This window comes from Mustela nigripes, chromosome 4 (genome assembly GCF_022355385.1).
Source record: "Mustela nigripes isolate SB6536 chromosome 4, MUSNIG.SB6536, whole genome shotgun sequence".
Taxonomy (NCBI): Eukaryota; Metazoa; Chordata; class Mammalia; order Carnivora; family Mustelidae; genus Mustela; species Mustela nigripes.
The window spans coordinates 149,330,923-149,351,005 of record NC_081560.1 but is presented as its reverse complement, the minus strand read 5'-3'; the positions used below and the strand labels follow the sequence as shown (position 1 = coordinate 149,351,005).

The following is a 20,083-nucleotide window of genomic DNA, read 5'->3' as shown; positions in this document are numbered from 1 at the left end:
GCCCCAGAAGACCCAGCTCAGGACTGGGGACTGTGGCAGCTGTACTTCACTGCTGGGGAAGGAGGAGACCAGGGATACGGGTCCAGGCAAGCTGCTTTCAGGCTGAGCTGGGCACATAATGCTCAAGGGGATCCTCGCTCAGACTTCCCAGTCACCAGCTGCAAAATCCAGATATGACTCCTGCTCGCCCTTAAGCAGCTTTCAGACCAATGGGCCCTGGGGGAGAGGGTAAATGGTGTTGGCAGAACAAGTTTGGTTTCCCAGTAGTCCCGAGGCTTCAGTGTACCAGACCTGTGCTAGGCTCAGAGACGGGGACATGCTGGAGGAGCTCTCAGACCATCCACATCAAAGTCAGGAACCTGTGTAGATCCTTCATTCCCCCTTCCATTTCTTCCATTAAAAAAAGCTGCCCCCAGAGAGCATGGCACCTGGGTGTACTAGTGTCCGCATTTCTCAGGGTAGTAAGTTCGGGTCACCCCCACTGCACCTCTCCGGGATCATTGATCCTATTGGATTTGATTGTCCTTGAGATGAATCTAGATCATTAAATGGCTTGTTTAACGTGACTTTGTCAGCGAGTGGAAGATTCAGGTCACCCGTTCAGTAAGCATGTACTGAACACTTGCTAGGTCCATGCACTGGAGGAATGAATGGCAATGAGCAAAGCTGGCCCAGGATGGGATGATTCCAAAGCTCTTGCTCTTCCTACCAGGTCACCTGGCTAGACTGTACACAGAGTTGAGTCAGAGTCGTACAGTGTGACATTGAAAGAGGAATCGGGCATGTATCTCTCAGGTGGGGAAATGAATTAGCTGGCCTCCGTTCCAGCTCTGTCCCCACTTAGAGCGGAGGCCATAGGCTCCAGCCTCAGGCCCTTTGCCTGGCTCTGGCTCCTGTCTGCCTCTGACATTACTCCCTCTGGCATCTCTGACCTGGTTCCAGGCCTTTTGCTTTGCATCCAGGTCTTTCCTCTGCCATGCCCTTGGCCTCAAACTTCAGTCTGTTTTCTGCTTCTCATGCCTACTTTCACCTGAAAAAAAAATTTTTTTTTTTCGGTTTTGCTTCCTTGTCACTTTTGTGCTATAATGTCCCTAGGCCAGCCAGAGGGGATGAGGGTTTAAATAATGACAGTCCCTGCTCTGCTTGTCTGTCTTCTGTGAAAGAGCTCTGTGCTGTACCTTAACTGAGAAGTGAGGGAAAGAGTCCTTCAAACCAGGAGCCTTTTCTCTGCTCCTGTGGCCTGGAGCTCTTCTTGGGCTGTTAACCCCTTGAGCCCAACCATGAGTGAGTGTTCATGTAGCGGGGAGTCTCTCTCCTTCCAGACCACTTTTCTTGGTTCGGCGCCGATCATGACCATCCCCTGACACTTGGTCTCCACCCACCTCCCCTGAGAAAAGGCTTGCTTTATGTCTGTCCTGACCCAGATGAAGCCCCAAGCAGAGGCTGCCTTTCTACTATCTGCTCTTGATCTTTCCCCCAAAGGTTCCAACTCCAGTCTGCAAACAGCTGGAATGTAAAGATAGTGCCCTCCCTTGGTGTCCCCACCAGTGAAACTGGCAAATCACCTAATTGGGAGGATGCCGAGGTAGGACAGGAGAGATAGGGCCACAGATCAACACAGGGTGTTAGTGTCTGCCTACAGTAGGGAAGAGTACTGACATAGCATCTAACCAGGAGAAGGGACAGGAGTAAGAGGATGTGGAGCTCCAAGTGGGGATCAAGAAGACATTCTGAGTAGGCTGTAGATGAGAAGCAAGTTGTGTTTGAACAAAGGAAGTTCTCTCCCAAGTCAAAGTGGAGGTGGCCAGTCTCTTCTTCTTCTTGTTCTCTCTTTTTGGGGACCAAGATCAGTGTATATCCTCTTAGCAAGACATATATCCTCCATTCACCCATCTATCTGTCCCTCCATCCATCTCCCCCTCCATCCTTCCATCCACCTGTCCCTCCTCACTCCCACCTACCCATCCCCCAATCCATCTATCCATTTATCACGCTATCCATCCACCCATCAAGTATGCATTAAGCACCAACCATATTCCAACCATATGGTCGGTGCTGGATGCTGTGGTTAGAGATGGTAAGAAAAGTTTTATACACACACACACACACACTCACACACCCACATATAAAAGTTTCATATACAAGAGTTATTTACAAGTTATATATGAATATGTACACATTGATATATGCATATACATATGTATATATATGTATACATGCATACATGTATATATGTATAAGTTATATCTATCACATACATGTATATATTTCCAGATATATCTATGTGGAAAGAGCATTGCTGAAGCCTTTAAACTGAAAGCTTGTTCCTTTGACCTGAAATGCGGTCACCCTTCCCAGCAGACATACTTGTGGGAGGACCAAGGGCTTCCTCTGGCCTTTCTGAGTCACATCCTGTTTTTGCCTCTTCATTGCCAGCCTCTCTGCATTCATACTCTCGTTAAGTACCTTAATTCATTGTGAACAGAAGTGCTGGAGGTAAAAAGGGATATTCCGTTGGGTGCTGGTCTGGGCCATGGCTGGGGCAGTGCTGTCCCGAGTGGTGTGTGCATGTGCATGAGACAGAATGTGGGTCAAAGAGTGTCAGCTGCTTGAATGCCGTCAGCTAGGAGTGGGTGGCTGGGAATCCCATGAATGTCTTGAGAAGAGAAATCTTCACATTATGAAGGACTCTCCACTTTGAATTATTCTTTTGGAAAAAAATAAAATAAACCAAGCTTACTCTAAGTGGCTGACATTGTCCTATAACAACGTCTCATTATGAGTTTGTATTCCAGAAGGGAGGTGGACTTGTCAGCAATTATTCTGCAGTGGTAGGAGCTCCTGAGAGACGGGATCTGACAAGCACAGAGAGTGGATTAGTCTTTCTCATAGAGCAAATGTGCCCCCAGGGCTCGAGGGCTAGGAGACCCAGTTCAGGGATTCCCTGTAGGACAGGAAGTAGGTTCTTGGTGATGGGAATGATCGCTTTCTGCTGTCAGGCAAGCCCCTGTATACCACAGGGCTCTGGAACAGGACACTGGCCACTGACATGCCTGCTTCCCCTAGGCCTGAGGCCTTAGCTAAGTCGGCAGTGTCCACGTCATCTAGGCACACTGCCGCCACATTTGAAACATCGCCTGTCCATTCCCCACCCTCTTCTTCCACAGGCCTTCGTGGCCCACATCCCTGTGACCGCTGTAAGGATGCAGGTTGCATGTGCTTAAGACAGGGATCTGCAGGCAAGGCCAGGACACGTGAACACCCGCAGAAGTGGTCAGCTCTGCTTGACGTGCGGTGGCGGGAATGCCCCAGGCAGTTAGCGTGAGTTGCTAGAAGTCACGATGGAGCAAATGGTTTGAGGTCCTGCACTATGTCAGTTGCAGGGGGCGGTCCAGGCTACCCCAGCTCTTGTCTGGGGCTCTGCTTTGGGGGCACCCACCCCAAGACACGTGAGGCAAGAAATTGCAGGTGGAGAACAAGGTGTGTAGGTACCGGGAGTGTGAGGGCCAGCCTGGGGAGTGGTGAGAGGTAAGGCTGGGTGACAGTAGGGGTTCTTCCTGCAGACCAAGGATCTTATTTGATTCTCCTGGGAGTCCTGTGAGGTTGACACATTCTCCTATTTATATCCAGTGATTTTTGTTTTCCTGAAATATTTTTAGCAGAAATCTTGCTGCTGAGGTGTGCAGAGACTCATCCCCTTGACCCACTTCGGCTATTGGTTGTTTGTGCAACCAGGAGGGACCACACACCTGAACAGGGACGGACATCCCCTCCTCCCTAGCCCCGCCCCTTACACTCTCCTCCCTTTGTGCTCCATGACCTTCCCTTGGAGGAGTGGGCTGACGAGAAGTACCAGGCTGCCTTCCTTCCTGCAGAGGGCTCTGGAGGGGCCCCTGAGAGGGTGGGTGCTGGTGTTCAGGCTCAGGCACATCAGGGTGTTCAGTTGCTGTGAGGACGGTGAGCCAGATCTGTCCCATCCGTGGATACCAGCATGATGCTGATGTTCTCCTCACTGTTGTCCCAGTGTCTCCCCAACACTCGTGCTCTTGGGAGTTCTGAGGTGTGTTCTGTGGGCCATCTCTCTGTAGCGGATGGCTCAGCAGAGGGTATTTTCATATGTGCACAGTTGTGATCCCCAAGTCTATCCCTGGCTGGCGGTGATGTCGCTTCAGGGTAGGCTCTGTGGGCTCAGAATCTCCATTACCATAAGCTGCCAGTGTCACTCAGGCTGCTCTTTACCTGTCTGGGGACCAGAACTATCTTTCCAAGACAAAGATCTGACTTCAGGGCACAGATTCACCAATGGCGTCCTTCTCCCAAAGTCACCTGTGTTGTTACTCTATAGCATGACCCACAAGGCTCAGCATGGCTCTCCCTGCCTCCCTCTTGATCCCACTTCCTCTCTGCGCTACACCTGGATGCAGACATTTGGTATTGGATTCAGTCCCTCTAACCCAGGACTTGGCCAGTTGTGGTCCCTGGGCTGGATCTAGTTCATTGCCTATTTTTTTAAATCGAATTTTATCTAAGTCTTTATTTTTAATAAAGATTTATTGGCACATCCCTTGTTTCTGTGTTGTCTGTGGCTGCTTTCCTGCTATAACAGCAAAATTGAGCCCCGTGTAAGAGACTGGAAGGTCCATAAAGCCTAAAATTTTTCATAGATACATTTTTTCATAGCCTAAAATTTCAAAGTCTAAAATATTTCATAGATAGTGCTTGCTAGATCCTGCCCTATCTGACCCCGCTCCTTTGTACCTTTGGGCCTTGGCCTAATGCTGCCTCTCTGTAATGCTGCCCCATCCTTTATCCTAGGAATCCTTTGAGACCAAGCTTTCTGCCTATCCTTCCCCTATCCTGTGTTATCCGAGCAGGACGTCCCCTTGCATTCTTGCACAAAGCCCGTGTATAAGTCTCAACCATGGTGCTGATCGTGCTGGTTCTCCTAGTGTTGTACAGATCTACTGCCCACTCTAGTTCCTGAAGCAGAGCTAGCTCTTATTCTACTTAGGACTCCATTGCCTGGCCTGGTTTTTGAATGAAGCTAGAAGACTGTGGTCTACATACTGGGCACTGCTTATTAGTGTTGTTCCCCTGGATTACCCAGACCCTCTGCTGGTTTCTCCCAATTCTGAAAATGCATCAGTGGAAAGGGTTTCACTGCCTTTGTGTTTGCAGATCTCCAACCTCTACCTGTATGATAGCGTCCTGATGTTGGCCAATGCCTTCCACCGGAAGCTAGAGGATCGGAAGTGGCACAGCATGGCAAGCCTGAATTGTATACGCAAGTCCACCAAGCCATGGAATGGAGGGAGGTCCATGCTGGACACAATAAAAAAGGTGTGTGTAAGGGGACACCCACTGGATGAAGGCTGAAGACAGACCCTTCCTTGTGCATAGACACTCCCCCACCCCCTTGAGCAAGTGCTCTGAAGCTTAGCTTTCTGCGTGGTTGCTCCTGCGGGCCCCTCCCAGGCCTCTCTCTGTGCCACCTCTTCCTTTCCCAGCATTAAATGCTGGTGAACTGGGCTTCATGGATATATTATTATTATTATTTGTGTTTTTCTACAAGGAGATTGGACTTAGAGAGGTTAAGTAACTTGCCTGAGGTTACAAGTAAGCAAACAACGGAGGCAACTGCCCAGCTTATGTGTGCCAGATGGCCACTGTTCCTAAGACAGGCTGTCTCAGTCAACAGTGTGTATGCTGATCACCAAGACCTTAGCTTGTGTGTGTGTGTGTGTGTGTGTGTGTGCACATACACATCTGTGTGTGTGCACATGTGTTCTGTGTTGATGATGTATTGTACACACTGAGGCACGACACCGAGTTGGAGGGTTGGATTTGGAGTGAATTGGGTAATCACAGACTTGTTACAGTGAGTTGGCTTCCTGAGGCTTCAGAAGAGCATTTAGGGACATCTATGATGCTAGGAGTTGTAGGCACAGTAAATGGTGCTTGGTGGCATTAGCACTGAGCATATTCTGTGTTGGTTGAATTTACTGCAGAGCTGGGGTGCCTCTCTGGCCAGCTCAGACTCTGGGACTCCCCTGGCTCATAGTGTATGGGAGATCAAGGCTGGATGACACCCCCACCCTAGGCTTGAAGAGAGAGGGAACTCGCCACAGCCTCCCTCAGCCTCTCTGCCACCTGCTCCTACAGAGCCCAGTGCATGGCCAGAGAGAAGGGCAGGACTTCCACACCCACCATATCCCATCTGTGCTGGACACCGTGATTCATACACATTGCATCCTTCAAACCTTGCAGGCTCTGTGATGCAGAACTTATTAACTCCAGGCTGGAGATGATGGGAGATGGCTTGCCCAAGGTGGCACAGGCAGCAAAGCCAGGATTTGAGCTATTATTGGCCTGCAGGGCACAGGCATGCTGCCCTGTAACTTACTACCGTGTGTCTGATATGGCTCCGTTGACCTTTGGCCCCCCCCCCTTTGGCTCAGGCTAAGGTGACTCCTGGTGCAGATTGCAAGGGAAGACTAAGCTCTAGGAGGGTGGAAACAAAGCTGTCATTCTTTGATCTCATGGCTAGCATGATACATAGGAAGGAGCAAGTGCTTTTATCATATTGCCAGGATGAATATCAAGTGCGAGCCTTCAAAATTTCCCATGAGCAGAGGTCTGGGAAGCATTGATCTTACTCTGGGGCTGTAGGACTGCTAGCAGCCTTGTCCTCATTATAGCCGTCCAGTGCTTCCTCAAGACCTTGATCATCCCATTCGTAGGGACTACCTTTTTCTCCTTCTTTGTCATTGGGATTCCATCCTATATTTTCCTCAATGAGCTTTCCTTCTCTTCTGCAGGGCCACATCACTGGTCTCACAGGGGTGATGGAGTTTCGGGAGGACAGTTCGAATCCCTATGTCCAGTTTGAAATCCTCGGCACAACCTACAGTGAGACCTTTGGCAAAGACATGCGTAAGGTAAGTCTTAGGGCCCCCACCTGCCTCTTTTCCTGCAGTGGTGCCCCTGGCTCTGTGTTATGAGCAGGTGTTAACCACCACCAATGTCCCCTCTTCCTGTCTCTCTCTGACAATGCTGCCCTTTATGTTGGTGTTTATGGGGCACAGTGTGGAGAAGGCTCAGAGAGTATTTCAATCAGGAAGCTCTACTGATTCAGTTTCTGAGCACAGCAGGGTCCCTGGCACCACCTGGTCCTGCTGCTTGGCCCTGGGCAGCCAACCAAGCAGGCCTAGGCTGAGGCTGGAAGGGGTGTAGTGTTTTTCCAGAGTGGCTGAGATCAGCCCAGCTGTGGGACAGGTGTAACTGTGGCTGAGGCAGGAGTCTGAGGTTACAGCCAGTGTCCCCTAGATCTAAGAGCGAGACAAAGCCATGAACAGAAAAATGAACCACAAGGAGGGTGAGAAGCAGGGAAGGGTGGAGCCCAGTTCGGGAGAGAAGGGAGAGGTAGGTAGACAAACTGCATAGCTCAGGGTGGGTTTGGGCTGTTTTATTTGGTGTTCATGAGAGTGGCAGACCTGGGGTCTCTTTCCAGTAATACTTTGCCTCTTCCTCTCTCTTCTTATGAAGGATTTTCAGGACTAATGACTTGGGGGTGGAGGAGGCAGCCTTTGCCCAGAGTTGGAACCCTCAGAGTTAAAGGGAGGCTTGTGAAGTCAAGACTAGTAGGTATTGGGACCGGGAGGTCAATGTAGCAAGCAAGGTATTGGAACAGTTATCCAAGAACCCCAGATGTGGTCACTTAGAGCCTGTGTGGAATGGATGATGGGGTTGCAAGGCTCGGCCACGCAGCTGGCTTAGATGTATTCCTAGGAATGACCCACACAGAAGGCGCATGTGTTTGTTGGGCCATTAACTGATTGCCATACACTCAGGCATGGGATCATATTATCACACACAGACACACTCACACACATGCATTTCTATACAATTTAAAGGAGGGCATCTCTACTAATCAGTGCCCAAAAGAAGAAGGACATAGTGAACTCTTACTGGGGCAGGATAAACCTTTAACAAAGAGGCCTCTAGCCTGGCTTTGGGCATTGGTTGGGCAGTGGAGAGGCAGGAAATGCTAACACGCTCTTGAGAGATTTTTAATCTGGGTGACGGCCTTCTTTGGCTGTACTCTTTGAGGAGCAGGTAGAAGGAAGCATGTGTGGAGTGGCCGAGGGTATGAGGGCTGGAGAATGTGCTGGGGGTGGTCATTGGTTATCACATGGGAAGAGGACCAGTTTCCCACAGAGGGAATGGGACGGCCGGGGGTCCATGTGGGATGTGGGAGTTGGGGAGCTTCAGCTCATTTTAGGACAGAAGGTGGAGTCACTGGTTGGTCCTATAAATAATAGGAGGTTGAATAATTGGTTGTGATGCCACACCAGTTTGGGTGACGTTTTGGAGGTTTGTTTGTGGCATCGTAAAGGGTGTTGGTCACTATGGTGTACTACCCTGGAGGGCCAGGGTGGGATGTGCAATGTCAAGGGCATCCGGGAGCCCTCATGATGTCTCTTAGGGATGCCCAAAGCTGGGAGGTTTGATGGGGGACCAGGAATGGGTGGTCAGCATTGGTCTTTGTTATTCAGGACCACAACAGAAATCAGCTCCTGTTGGGACTCCCACCTGGTAAGGAGGAATGAGAATCAGGAAACCACTTTAGTCACCCTGATACCAAAGGGGCTTGCAGAGTGTAGCTACCTGCCCAGGCGACTAGTCACATTTGCCACCGTGCTTGCTTTCATCCCCCAGTGATCCTCAGAGGCTAGAGACACTCAGGCCCTGCCTGCTGGCTCCCTTGCTGCCCCCAACCCCCTTCTTTCAGCTCAGCTCCAACAACAATGTCCCACAGTAGGTGAGAATGTTGTCGGTGGGGGTCCCCGCCTGCTAGGGGGCCCCACTGACCACTCCAGATGCCTGAGAGGGCAAGAGGCACTGTGTCCTCCACTTCCTGTTTCAGGTGTCTGGGCCTTCCCTGTTGCCATGGCAACACTCTTCCAATACCCCAACTCCAATGGGAGCTGGAATCTCTCAGTGTAAGGAGCTTCGGAGAGCAGGAGGCCTGAATGTAATTGAGTTGGAAGGGAAGCTGATTTTCAAGTGGGCTTTATTTTAAAGCGTATCCTTTTGTCATTTTAAAATCTGACCTTAATAACTGCATATCCCAGTTGTTATCTGTCTGCCTGGCAGCTTATCTCTGTTAAGGAGAAGTTATCTGGAAAGCAGGGAATGGGATTTACCATAGCAAATGTTTGTTATTCAGGCCCATGGTGCATTCGAGCAAGGTCTGGGAGGCTTCGGGATAAAGCCAGGTGAGGGAATTGGGACGCAATGTCACAGGTCTAGGGCGACCTTTGAATGCAGGGCTGAGCTATGCGTTCCTGGTGGAAGATGGGGCTGGGAAATTGGGGTGACCTAAAAGTAAAGATTAGGGTGGGCACCTGACTTGAGGGCAGGGTTAGGGTGCTGAAGCACACCAGGGCAGTGCAAAGATCATTCATGCTAAGGAGGCAGGGGCACCTGTGATGACTGTTCCCCCATTGGATCTCTCTGGCCACACCCAGTTCCAAATGGTGAAAGGAGCTGACTGGGCAGGTTGCTAGATGCTGTTATGCTGGAGCAGGGTCAGGAGTTCTCTGCAGAGATGATTTAGGTCTTGATATATGTGCGTATCCTAATCTCTATTATATATATATAATAGGTATATATATACATATAATATAACTTCTGTATATTATATAGTATGTGGCCTCTTATCTTTTCTATATGTAGATGTATGTATATATATATGTCTATGTAGATATAAGTTTACCTGTGTATATATAAGATTAAAAACAAGTACAGCAAACAAACACAGGCACAAAAAAACAAAAAGCAAGTGGCTTCTTTAAGATTTAAACCAAGAGCAATTGTTTCAATTAGGGAGCAAATGGATGTTTTCTTAAAGTAAATACTCTGGGGGGAATCGCAGGGAGGGTGAGTCACCCAGACGCTTTAGATGAAGTGGCATCAAGAGACAGTGGATTACTCAGCCCCTTCAGAGGGTGGAAGGAATAGGTGATTGCCTTGCGCTGCAGGGTGCGGGACAAATGCTAATTCAATTATCTCATCCAGGAAGTGCGTTCTTGTTGAGGGAGTGCTGGATGGCAAGATCAAAGGTCTATGTCACCAGCCGGCTGTGTAACTCCAGGCAAAATATCAATCATCTCTGTGTTCTGCTTGGAGCTGCCTGGCACGGGTGGTCACCAAGCAGCCTCACGGGGGAGCAGGCTTTGCTGCATAGTCACGTCCAGCTCCCACAGGACTTGGCCTGCCATTTGTCCCAGAGGTGTGTGCTTGTTACCGTCAGAGCTCCACCAGTTCCTTCTCGGTTTTCTCTGTGCTCAGACAGAAATCTGTGAAGGGGAGTCCCATGGCCTTACCCAGGCAAATGTCCTTAGCGGATAACATGAGCTGGGGTGGCATGGTTGGAAGCCCCCTGGATGGGGGTTTCCAAAGATGGGGGCATGGAAAGCTGTTTCGCTGTGGACAGAAGGGAGCCGAGCAGGAGCTGTGGAACTGCTACTTGTGAACAATGGTGCCTTCCAAGTCTGTTGCCTCACCGACTGGGGGATTTTGTGTCACTCCTGCCTCTCCTGAGATTTTGCAGCCACTTCCCTTCCCCGAACCTTCATCTTCTCAGACGGGAGGTGCAGATACCGTGAGCCTCCTGGTTGAATCAAGGGCTCCGTCGGTATGATGACCCCGATGCCACTCTTGGCAGTGAGTGCTGTCCTGGGTGGTGCGCCATCAGCTTCTGCCAGGCAGAGCTGTACCCCTTCTCCCGAGCTGTCTACTCCAGACTGTGTAAAAGCAGAGACGTGCACGCAGGCTTAGAATGAGACCTTCCACCTTGAAGTGCCCTGGACCCCACTGCCGAAGCCTGAGGCCAGAGACAGGAGGGAGGAGGCTCTGTGTGCCCGTGCAGTGCCCTCTCCCCTTCATGCATGGGAGCAGGTAGCCACTCTTTATAAAGACCCAGTGGGAGAGTGTGCTGGGAACACGGCCTCTGATGAAATTTTGTTTTTAGAACTGTTTTGTTTTGATTCAAGGAAGAAGGAAAACGTGGTTGTCATTTTGTTTTCTTTCTTTCTTTTTTTTTTTTTTTTTTCCTTTCCCACAAGCATGAGCTGCCTGGAGTATAACACCTGCTACAGCCCTGCAGAAACATTTTTCCATGGCATGATTACTGAGGATATCTGCCCTTTTCCACCCTAGTGATACTGATGTGGGAGACTCTTTCTCTTCTACCAATGAAGAGTGCCTGTTACACTGACACCCTGGGGAGACAGCCAGCTGCCCGCAGGCCCTTTGAACCTCATTTCCCATGGGCGCCATCCACCTGATTTACTGGCTTAGTGGAGGGTGGCCTGTCTCCTTGGTCAGGATTGGGGGGCGGGGAGTGGTGGGAAGCATCGGGAAAGCCCATGAATTTGCTCTATGTGTTGGCATTCTAGGGCAAAGAACACTTTGGTGTGGTGAGAGAACAGGACGGTTTCTGCTCCTTGTGATAGAGTAGAATCCAGTTCGAACCAAGAGACTGAGGAAGAATTTAGTCTGGGGTTTTCAGGCTTTTCTTTCGTCCTAGAAAATCTGTTCCAGCGGAATCTTATTGGAACCCAGGCACCATTAAACAGTTGTAGAAGCCAACATGCAGTGGTTGCAATAGATGGGAAATTGGGGTCTAGGGTCCTGAGTCTCCCTGCACCATCTCCCCCATCCCAGTATCTCTGTGGTCTTCTGAGCAGCTCCACATGGGAAACTGAGGCTCAGAGATTGGATTGACTCAGTTATGCAGCACCAACAAGCATGTATCTGTGCCTGGGCTGGAAGGCAGATTTCCTGAGGGTGATGTGTGGAGCCTGGAGCCTTCTTTCTGAGCTTAGGACCATGCAGTTCCAGGACGCCTAACTCCAGGCAGCCCCCTTTCCACCCCATCCTCCTGTCACCCCACTCTGTCTGCCCCCACAGAGCCAGCAGTAGGGCCTCAGAGCCCATTCTTGTTGGAGCCTGCTGAAGTCCCACCATGGCCCTTGGCTCGGCCTCCCCATTCCAGCCACGACCCAAGAAGTGGGAGGGCTTCATTCTCCTTTAACCAGTTTAAGATGCTTCTTTTGTCTTCTCTGTCAATTTCCATTCTTCATGAAAGCTGGCTTTGGACAGGAATCAAATGCCCTCCTTGATGTCATGTCCCTGGGAAGGGCTTGTGGTTGCTGATAATTCATAGAGTAATAATTGCTCATCATGTAGTGATTGCCATGCCATAGGACCCCGGCCCTCCCGGGGCTTGAAAGTACATCATTAACATTCTGGCCCAGGTCTGCTACATTGTGTTACAAATCTTCGCGCATTCTCAGGGTTCAGAAGTTATAAGCTGTGAGGCCAGGTGGAAAAGGCACCAGCCCGCAAGACAAGATAGCCCTGGTGATGAAGTAGGGGCTGCCACTTAGAGCACAGGAGGAATCCTTTACCTGGGGTCTCCAGCAGCTGGTGCCTGGAGCTGAACGGTGGATTTTGCATTGAAGAAGGGGAGGTGGGCAGTGGTGGGGCTGGGAGAGTCCAGTGCGAGTATTGTGCAGTGTCTCTATTAAGCAGCTCTGATAGAGGCTCCCAGCTGTGCACAGTGAGTCACGGAAGAGAAATAAACTTCAGTCTCTTCGTGGATTAGCATTCTTGCAGCATATTTCCCAAGTAAAATGTCAACCGTTCCGAACCTTTGTGCAGAACCGCGTTTGATAGAGCCGAGAACCAAAACAAACCCTGCTGCTTCCTCTGAGTAAAGGGATAAGGAAAAGATACAATTAAGTGTTTCATTTTAAGTATGTTTATCACTTCATTTTGAAGATAGCATCAATACATGCTCATTTAGAATAGAAACATCAGAAAATATAGATAAATGAAAAGAAGAATATAAAAGTCAGCCATAATCTCTGAACCAAGGAATAAATACTCTTAGCATTTCTGGTGCATTTACCTTCTTTCTTTATTTTTCTTTCTTTTTTTCCCTTGCCCTGTACATGAAGGTAGAGAAAGTGATATGTTTATTTATCAAATTGCTACTTATTGTGCATACATTTTTATATCCTGACTTTCCACTTAATGCTGTACTGGGAGCATTTTTCCTTCTTTTATTCTTTACTCTTATTTTTAATGGAAATACATTACTCAGTTTACAGGAAGCCATCACTTAGTTTATCTTCCTATATGATGAATGTTTCGGCATTTATACCATATTATGATGGAATAATGTAGTAATAAACATCCAAAATATATGCAATTTTATTACATCTATAATTATTTCCTTCTATTTTTTTTAAGAAGTGAATTACCAAACCGAGGATAATAATTTTTTACAGTTCTTTATATTGTTGATACCCGTTTTTCAAATTGATTATAGAAAGATAAAATAATTTGCATATCCACCAGTAGTATATGGAAGTCTCTGTTACATCCTGTGCTTAAAACATTGAGTGGCATATTAAACATTTTTGCTACTTTGGTAGCAGTATGGAAACATAATGTTGAAAAATTTGCATTTCTTATGGGATTGTGCATTTAAAAATGTAGTCATTGGTCAGTTATATTTCACATTTTGTAAATTACATCTCAGGTCCTTTCCTCTTTTATATCGGGGATGAAGTTTTTCTTGTCACCTCCTATAACCTGTCTTTCAGCAGGTAATTGATAGTTATTTGTGTCAGATATTTTGTTCCCCAAAATTGTTTGCCTTTGAAGAAACTAATTTCACACAGAGACGTTTAACAATTTAATATTTGTATTTTTTTTTAAGAAAGTCATACCCAGTTCACAAAGTAGATACTATTCATCCATACTTTCTTCTAGTATTTTTATGGTTTGATTTTATTTCACTATTATCTGCCATCTTCTTGGGATTGATCTGGGATGAACTGTGACGTGATGACCTAGTTTTTACATTTTTCAGTATTGGTTTCTACTATCCAGGAATCTTCCCTTTCGCTGTTGGCTTGAACATCACTTCTACCCTATGCCCTGCTAAATTTTCCATATCTGCCATTGATTTTTAAAACATTCTTAGATTCTTTTCTCCCCTTTTTTCCCCTCTCAGCTGAAATTTGATCAGTCTTTGTATACTTTTAAAAGGTACTCATCTGCAAGTAACAGAATGTTCATCTTGAGTGGATTAAACAATAATGAAGTCTTATTATCTCACATAAAAAGAACCCTGGAGCTAGGGTGGCTCCAGAGTTGGCCAAAGCAGAATTCTGTGCCCAGATCAAAGGCTTGGGTGTTTTTCATCTTCCTACTTGGCTATCCTCAGGGCGTAGTCCGAGCTCTCTTCTAATTTCAGGATGGCTGTGGTGGTTCTAGCCATCATACCCAGAAAGACAGTAGCAAGTGGGAGAAGAAGGTCATCTCTTTCTGTGTGTTGCTTCCTTTTTATAAATGAGGAGAACTTTCCCGGGAGTTGAGCCTGGCTGCTCCTTTTTAAGGAGAGATGCTTTTGCTTTTTTGTTGTGACAGTTGAGGTTTTCCACCTACATGCATGTGACATTGACCTATAGTTTCCCTCTCAGATGCTTGTGTTCAACTTGTATGAGGCTTGTACTCCCTGCTTAACATGGATAGAGAATCCCTCATTCTTTTGTACTTGTAGGGACAGAGCTCTTGAAAGTTGGAAAGAATTTAACTTGTAAAATTACCTGGGCTGGTTGTCGGTCTTGGAGCTATTACTTTGATATCTTGGAAATTCTCTTTCCTGGTTTCTACATTTCCTTGAGTAATTTTTCGTAATCTACTTTATAGAAAATCTCGTATAACCCTGGCATTTTCAAATTCATGACTAAAGCTCTGTCTTGTTTTTGCAAATTTTCAAAGTATCTGTCCGTTGAAATATTTCTCTTTTCATTGCTACTGTTGTGTATTTGTGTTCTCTCCCTTTATTGCTTGATTAGACTAGACAGAAGTTTTTTTTTTATTGATCTTTTTCAAAGAACTAGGTCTAATTTGCTTAATCAATTTTGTTGTATTTTATGTTTCTCTAATTAATTGATTTGTTTTTCTTCCTATCTCCCTGCTGCCTAGTGTTTGTTTTATTGTTAATTTTTAAACTTATTATAGGAGGCATCAGATAATTTATTCTTTCCCATTTTGGAATGCTCTCTATTTTATTCTGAATATAGTTGCTGCTGAATCTTCGTGGTTTTTCTAATGTAAACTGACATGTAACACTCGTATAGAAAAATGCCTAAACCATCAGTAAATCCCAGTGTATTTTATTTCTTTTATTTCTTTTTTTTTTTTTTTTTTTAAGATTTTATTTATTTACTTGACAGACAGGGATCACAAGCAGGCAGAAAGGCAGGAAGAGAGAGAGGAGGAAGCCGACTTCCTGCTGAACAGAGAGCCCAATGCAGGGCTCCATCCCTGGACGCCTGAATCATGACCTGAGCCAAAGGCAGAGGCTTTAACCCACTGAGCCACCCAGGCGCCCATCACAGTGTATTTTTTCAAAAAGTGAACCCACCCATGCAAATCTACACCCACATCCAGAATTAAGACATCATCAGTGACTCCAGGGGTCACCGTGTGTCCTCTTCTGTTCACAACTCCCACCAGCAGAAACACTGTGGACTTCTAATGCATGCACTACATACACTGTTGTATCTGCTTTCTTTTGCTCAACATCATGTTTGTGAGATTCATGATTACTGTTGTATGTTTAGTTCATTCATTCTTACTGTGTTTTAAAATGTAGGTTTTATTATTCCGGATGGTGAGGACAGCAGATCCAGAGAGATGCCTACCACTGAAAAGACAGTTTCTTATAGTTTCCAAGAGTTGGGCGCATGTCCCACACACCACACGGGGCTGCAAAGAGAAGCACCAGGGTAAGTCAGGTCCCAGAGCAGGCAGGAGAAAGAACTTTTATTGTGGTTTTTGCAGGAACAAATAGGTGAGGCAGAGGAAGCAGGCTCAGGATTGGGTAGTTTGAACTGACACAATGTCAGTGGGCTCTGGGGTGTAGGGGCTGCTCCTGGCTGTCTGCTATCTCCCCCAAGGATGCAGGCAGAGGAATAGTAGCTCAGAGTGGAAGAGCTCTGTAAAGCAGGTGGTTGGGGGTGGGGTGGCAGGCTCTGGATTGGTTAGTTTGCATATGAAAGGCACGCCTGCGGGAGAGTCATTTACTGTCCCTGGGAATTGGGCAGCCCTGGGAGGAACAGTCTCTCTTAAAGGATTAGCAAGACCCTAGGTGGCAAAGCTTCAGAAATACAGAAACTAAAAAGACATGATTAATATATGTTGATGTATAATATGCCTCCTACGACTATTTCACGCTTGGTTTAAGTATGCTGCTGTTGAGGGCACTGGAGCTGTTTGCAGATTTTGTCTCTCACCAATAATATGGCTATAAACATTCTTAGATACATCTTTCAGGGGAACATATATATGTCTTTCTGTTGGGTCTATCCCTGAGAGTGGAATTACTAGGTCAGAAGGCATGCGTAAGATTAACAGATCCTGCAAACACTTATCTAAAGAGCTCATTAGCAGTTTTATTCCTGGGGGTGGTTCCTAAAAGCTGTGGTTGTGCTTCACTGACCCTCCACGAACTAACACCGGTTGTTAGTCTTTTACACGCTGGCCGCTGGCCGTTCTGGTGGGTGGGTAATGGTTTCTCACTGTGGTGGTTTCATTTCCATGATGATTAATGATGTGGAGCTCCTTTTCGTGTGTTTCTTGGTCATTTGGAGATCTTTGTGAGGTGCCCGTCCAAGTCTTCATGCCTTAAAAAAAAAAAAAATGGCTTTTGGCCTTTTCTTAGTAATTTGTAGGTGAACCAGATACATGTTCTCCACAAATATATATATATAGGCATTGTTCTCACACGCTGTGCCTTATATCTTTCCTGCTCTTAATGACATCTTTTAATGAACAGAAATGCTGAATTTTAATGTAGTTCAATTTATCCAATTTACCACTTTTTAAAAAATCTATTTGTTTACTACATTTGGTGTGCTGTTTAAAAAAAGTGTGTACCTTTTTAAGAATGCGAAGCTGTCATCCTATGTTTTCTTCTAAATGTTTTCTTGTTTTACACTCCTCATTTGTGTCTGCATTACATCTGGAAGTGATCTCTATGTAATGTGTGTTCGGAGGCAAGATGCATTAAAAAAATACAGGTATTTGATTGACCCAATACTATTTATTGAAAGAATAAACTTTTCTCCCTACTGCTTTATCATACTCCCTTTCTCAGAGGTCAGGTAACTGTATATTGTGGGTCTGGTTTTGGACATCCTCTTCCATTTCATTTGGCCATTTGTATGTGTACCAGTATCATACCATTCTAACAATCAACGTTTTTTCTTTTTCTTTTTCTTTTTTGCTTTTGAGAGAGAGATAGCATGTAAGCAAGGGCGGGAAGGGGTAGAGGGGGCAGAGGGAGAGAGTCTTAAGCATGTCTCCATGCCCAGCACTGAGCCCAGTGTGGGGCTCAATCCCATGATCCTGAGATCATGAGCTGAGCTGAAATCAAGAATTGGACATGGAACCGGCCAAGCCATCCAAGTGCCCCAACAATCATAGTTTTGTAATAGCTCTTGAGTGCTGATAGTGGAAGTCCTCTAGCTTTCTCCTTTTTTTCAAGATAGACTTGACTATTCTTGGCCCTTTGCATTTCCCCATACATTCTAAAATTCGATTTTTATTTTCTGCAAAGAAACCCTGAAATTTTGATTGAGATTGCATGTACTTCAGATCAATTTAGGGAGAATTAACATCTTACCAACATTGAGTATGTGAACCTACTCTGCCCCTCAATTTATTTAGATCTTCTTCAGTTGCTCACAGGAAATTTTGTGGTTTTTACTTAGAGATCTTGAGTAACTTTTGTTTGATTTTTTTCCTCCATATGTTAATATTTGTGATTATATTATAGATAGTATATATTCAAAGTATTTTTTACTTGTTTGTTGTATGTATATAGAACTATTATTGGTTTTGCATATTAAACTTGCTTTTAGTGAACTATTTGCTGATTTATTCTAATAGTTCACCTGTAGATTCTTAAGATTTTCTACATATATAGTCACATCATATGAAAAATGGGAGTTTGATTTTTTTCTTTCCCATTTTTATGCCTTTTATTCCTTTTTCTTTCCTTATTGCACTACTTAGGGTCTTTAGTTCAAGTTGAATAAATGTAGTGATAGTGGGCATTCTTATCCTTTTCTTGATCTCAGAGGACAGCCTTTTTGTAATGCATAATGTTGCATTATATTTGCTACATATTTTTGGTATGCGCTTGTTTTAAGATTGAGAAAATTCCTGAGTTTGTGCTTTGCTAACAGTTTTGTCAAAAAGGAGTATTAAGGGGCACCTGGGTGGCTCAGTGGGTTAAGCCTCTGCCTTCAGCTCAGGTCATGATCCCAGGGTCCTGGGATTGAGCCCAGAGTTGGGCTCTCTGCTCTGCGGGGAGCCTGCTTCCCCCTCTCTCTCTGCCTGCTTCTCTGCCTGTTTGTGATCTCTGTCGAATAAATAAATAAAATCTTTTAAAAAAAAGAGCATTAATTCAGTCAAAGGTTCTTTTGCAACTGTCAAGATAATTATATAATTTCTAGTTTAACTTTCTCCTATAAATGTGGTAAGTTACATTGACTGATTTTTTTTTATTTTTCCACTTTTTGAGGCCACTTATTTCTCTTCTCTGGATCAGTTCTACACCTTGCTGTTTTGATTCTTACTATTTTACAATATGTTCCAGTATTCATAAAGGTTGATACCTTCTGATTTCTCTTTCTTTTCAGAATATTCTTTATATTAAATTTTATTCTGAGATTAGCAATAATTCACCATCATTTGTAAGAAATAATAGAGAAAAATCCAGAGATCCAGGACAGCCTTTATTAAGTTTCTCCCAGTGGCGACACCTTGTAATACTTGTGTACAGTAACACATTGAAGATATTGATACTGATAGAGTTCATGAATCTGATTCAGTTTTAGATTTTCTCAATTTCTTTTGTACTTATGTCTGTGTGTGTTTGCTCTGGCATTATGATATACATACATGACTTATCAGAGTCTACTCATGTCAACATTTTGTCACATCAAGTGACAAAATGAAATCTGATTTTCATTTAAATGGCTTTTCCCTTTTCACTTTTTTTTTCTTTTCTTAAGGATTTTATTTATTTATTTGACAAACAGATCACAAGTAGGCTCCTTCTTCACTTATAAATATCATTGTCTTGCTTCTTAGCTGGTGTTGTAATATATCTTTTAATGATCAAATATGATTTATAAAACTCATGGGGAAGACAGTCTATTGTATATATTCCTATGACTGCTATTTTTTTTCTCTTCTTTCATTATTCTGTAATTCTAAATATTCTGAATTCTAAATTGTGTAATTCTAAATATTCTGTAATTCTAAAATAAACTTCCTTTGGCAATCTTTAAGGATCTGCTAGCCACACATCTTTTAGTTTCCCTTTATTGGATCATGTCTTTATTTCCCTCTTCGTCCTCAAAGGATAGTTTTGCCAGAAACATAATTTGTGGATGAGAATTCTTTTTTTCCCTCCCGAGAAGTGGGAAGTGGAGAAGTGTTGTGCCATTCTCTATTGGCCTCCATGGTTTCAGATGAGAAAGTCAATGTCATGTAAATTGTTTTTCTTCTGGATGGCTTTTCTCTGGATGCTTAAAAAATTTTTTTTTTCATCTTTAGTTTTCAGAAGTTTTATTATGAAGCCTCTTGTTGTAGATTTCTTTGAATTCATTCTATTGGCAGTTTCTGTGTTCTTGAATTTATAGGTTTATGTCTTTCATGAAATTCAAGAAATTACTAACAATACTTTTCAGCCTCCATTCTTTCTTTTCTCCTTCCAGGATTCCAGTGGAATGAAGTTGAGATCTTTTGTCCCTCAGGTCCCTAGCAGAGGTCCTATTCATCTCTTTTGCAGTCTGTTTTCTCTCTGCCACTCATATTGAGGAAATTTCACTGCTCTGTTCTCCAGTTGCTGATTCTATTTCCTGTCATTTAAATTCAATGATTGATTACATTCAATGGGTTTTTAAATTTTTATTATATTTGT

At 45.0% G+C, this 20,083-nt stretch overlaps 1 protein-coding gene across 3 annotated transcripts in view; it reads left to right on the top strand.

The window, feature by feature from the left end:
* The window catches only part of GRID1 (glutamate ionotropic receptor delta type subunit 1), a 686,787-nt gene that overhangs the window by 471,977 nt on the left and 194,727 nt on the right, over positions 1 to 20,083 (top strand). For all 3 annotated transcript variants that reach the window (XM_059397943.1, XM_059397942.1, XM_059397944.1), the window contains exons 7-8: positions 5,179 to 5,340; positions 6,819 to 6,938. In XM_059397943.1, the coding sequence (XP_059253926.1) occupies positions 5,179 to 5,340; positions 6,819 to 6,938 (282 nt within the window). The remainder of the gene's footprint in view (positions 1 to 5,178; positions 5,341 to 6,818; positions 6,939 to 20,083) is intronic.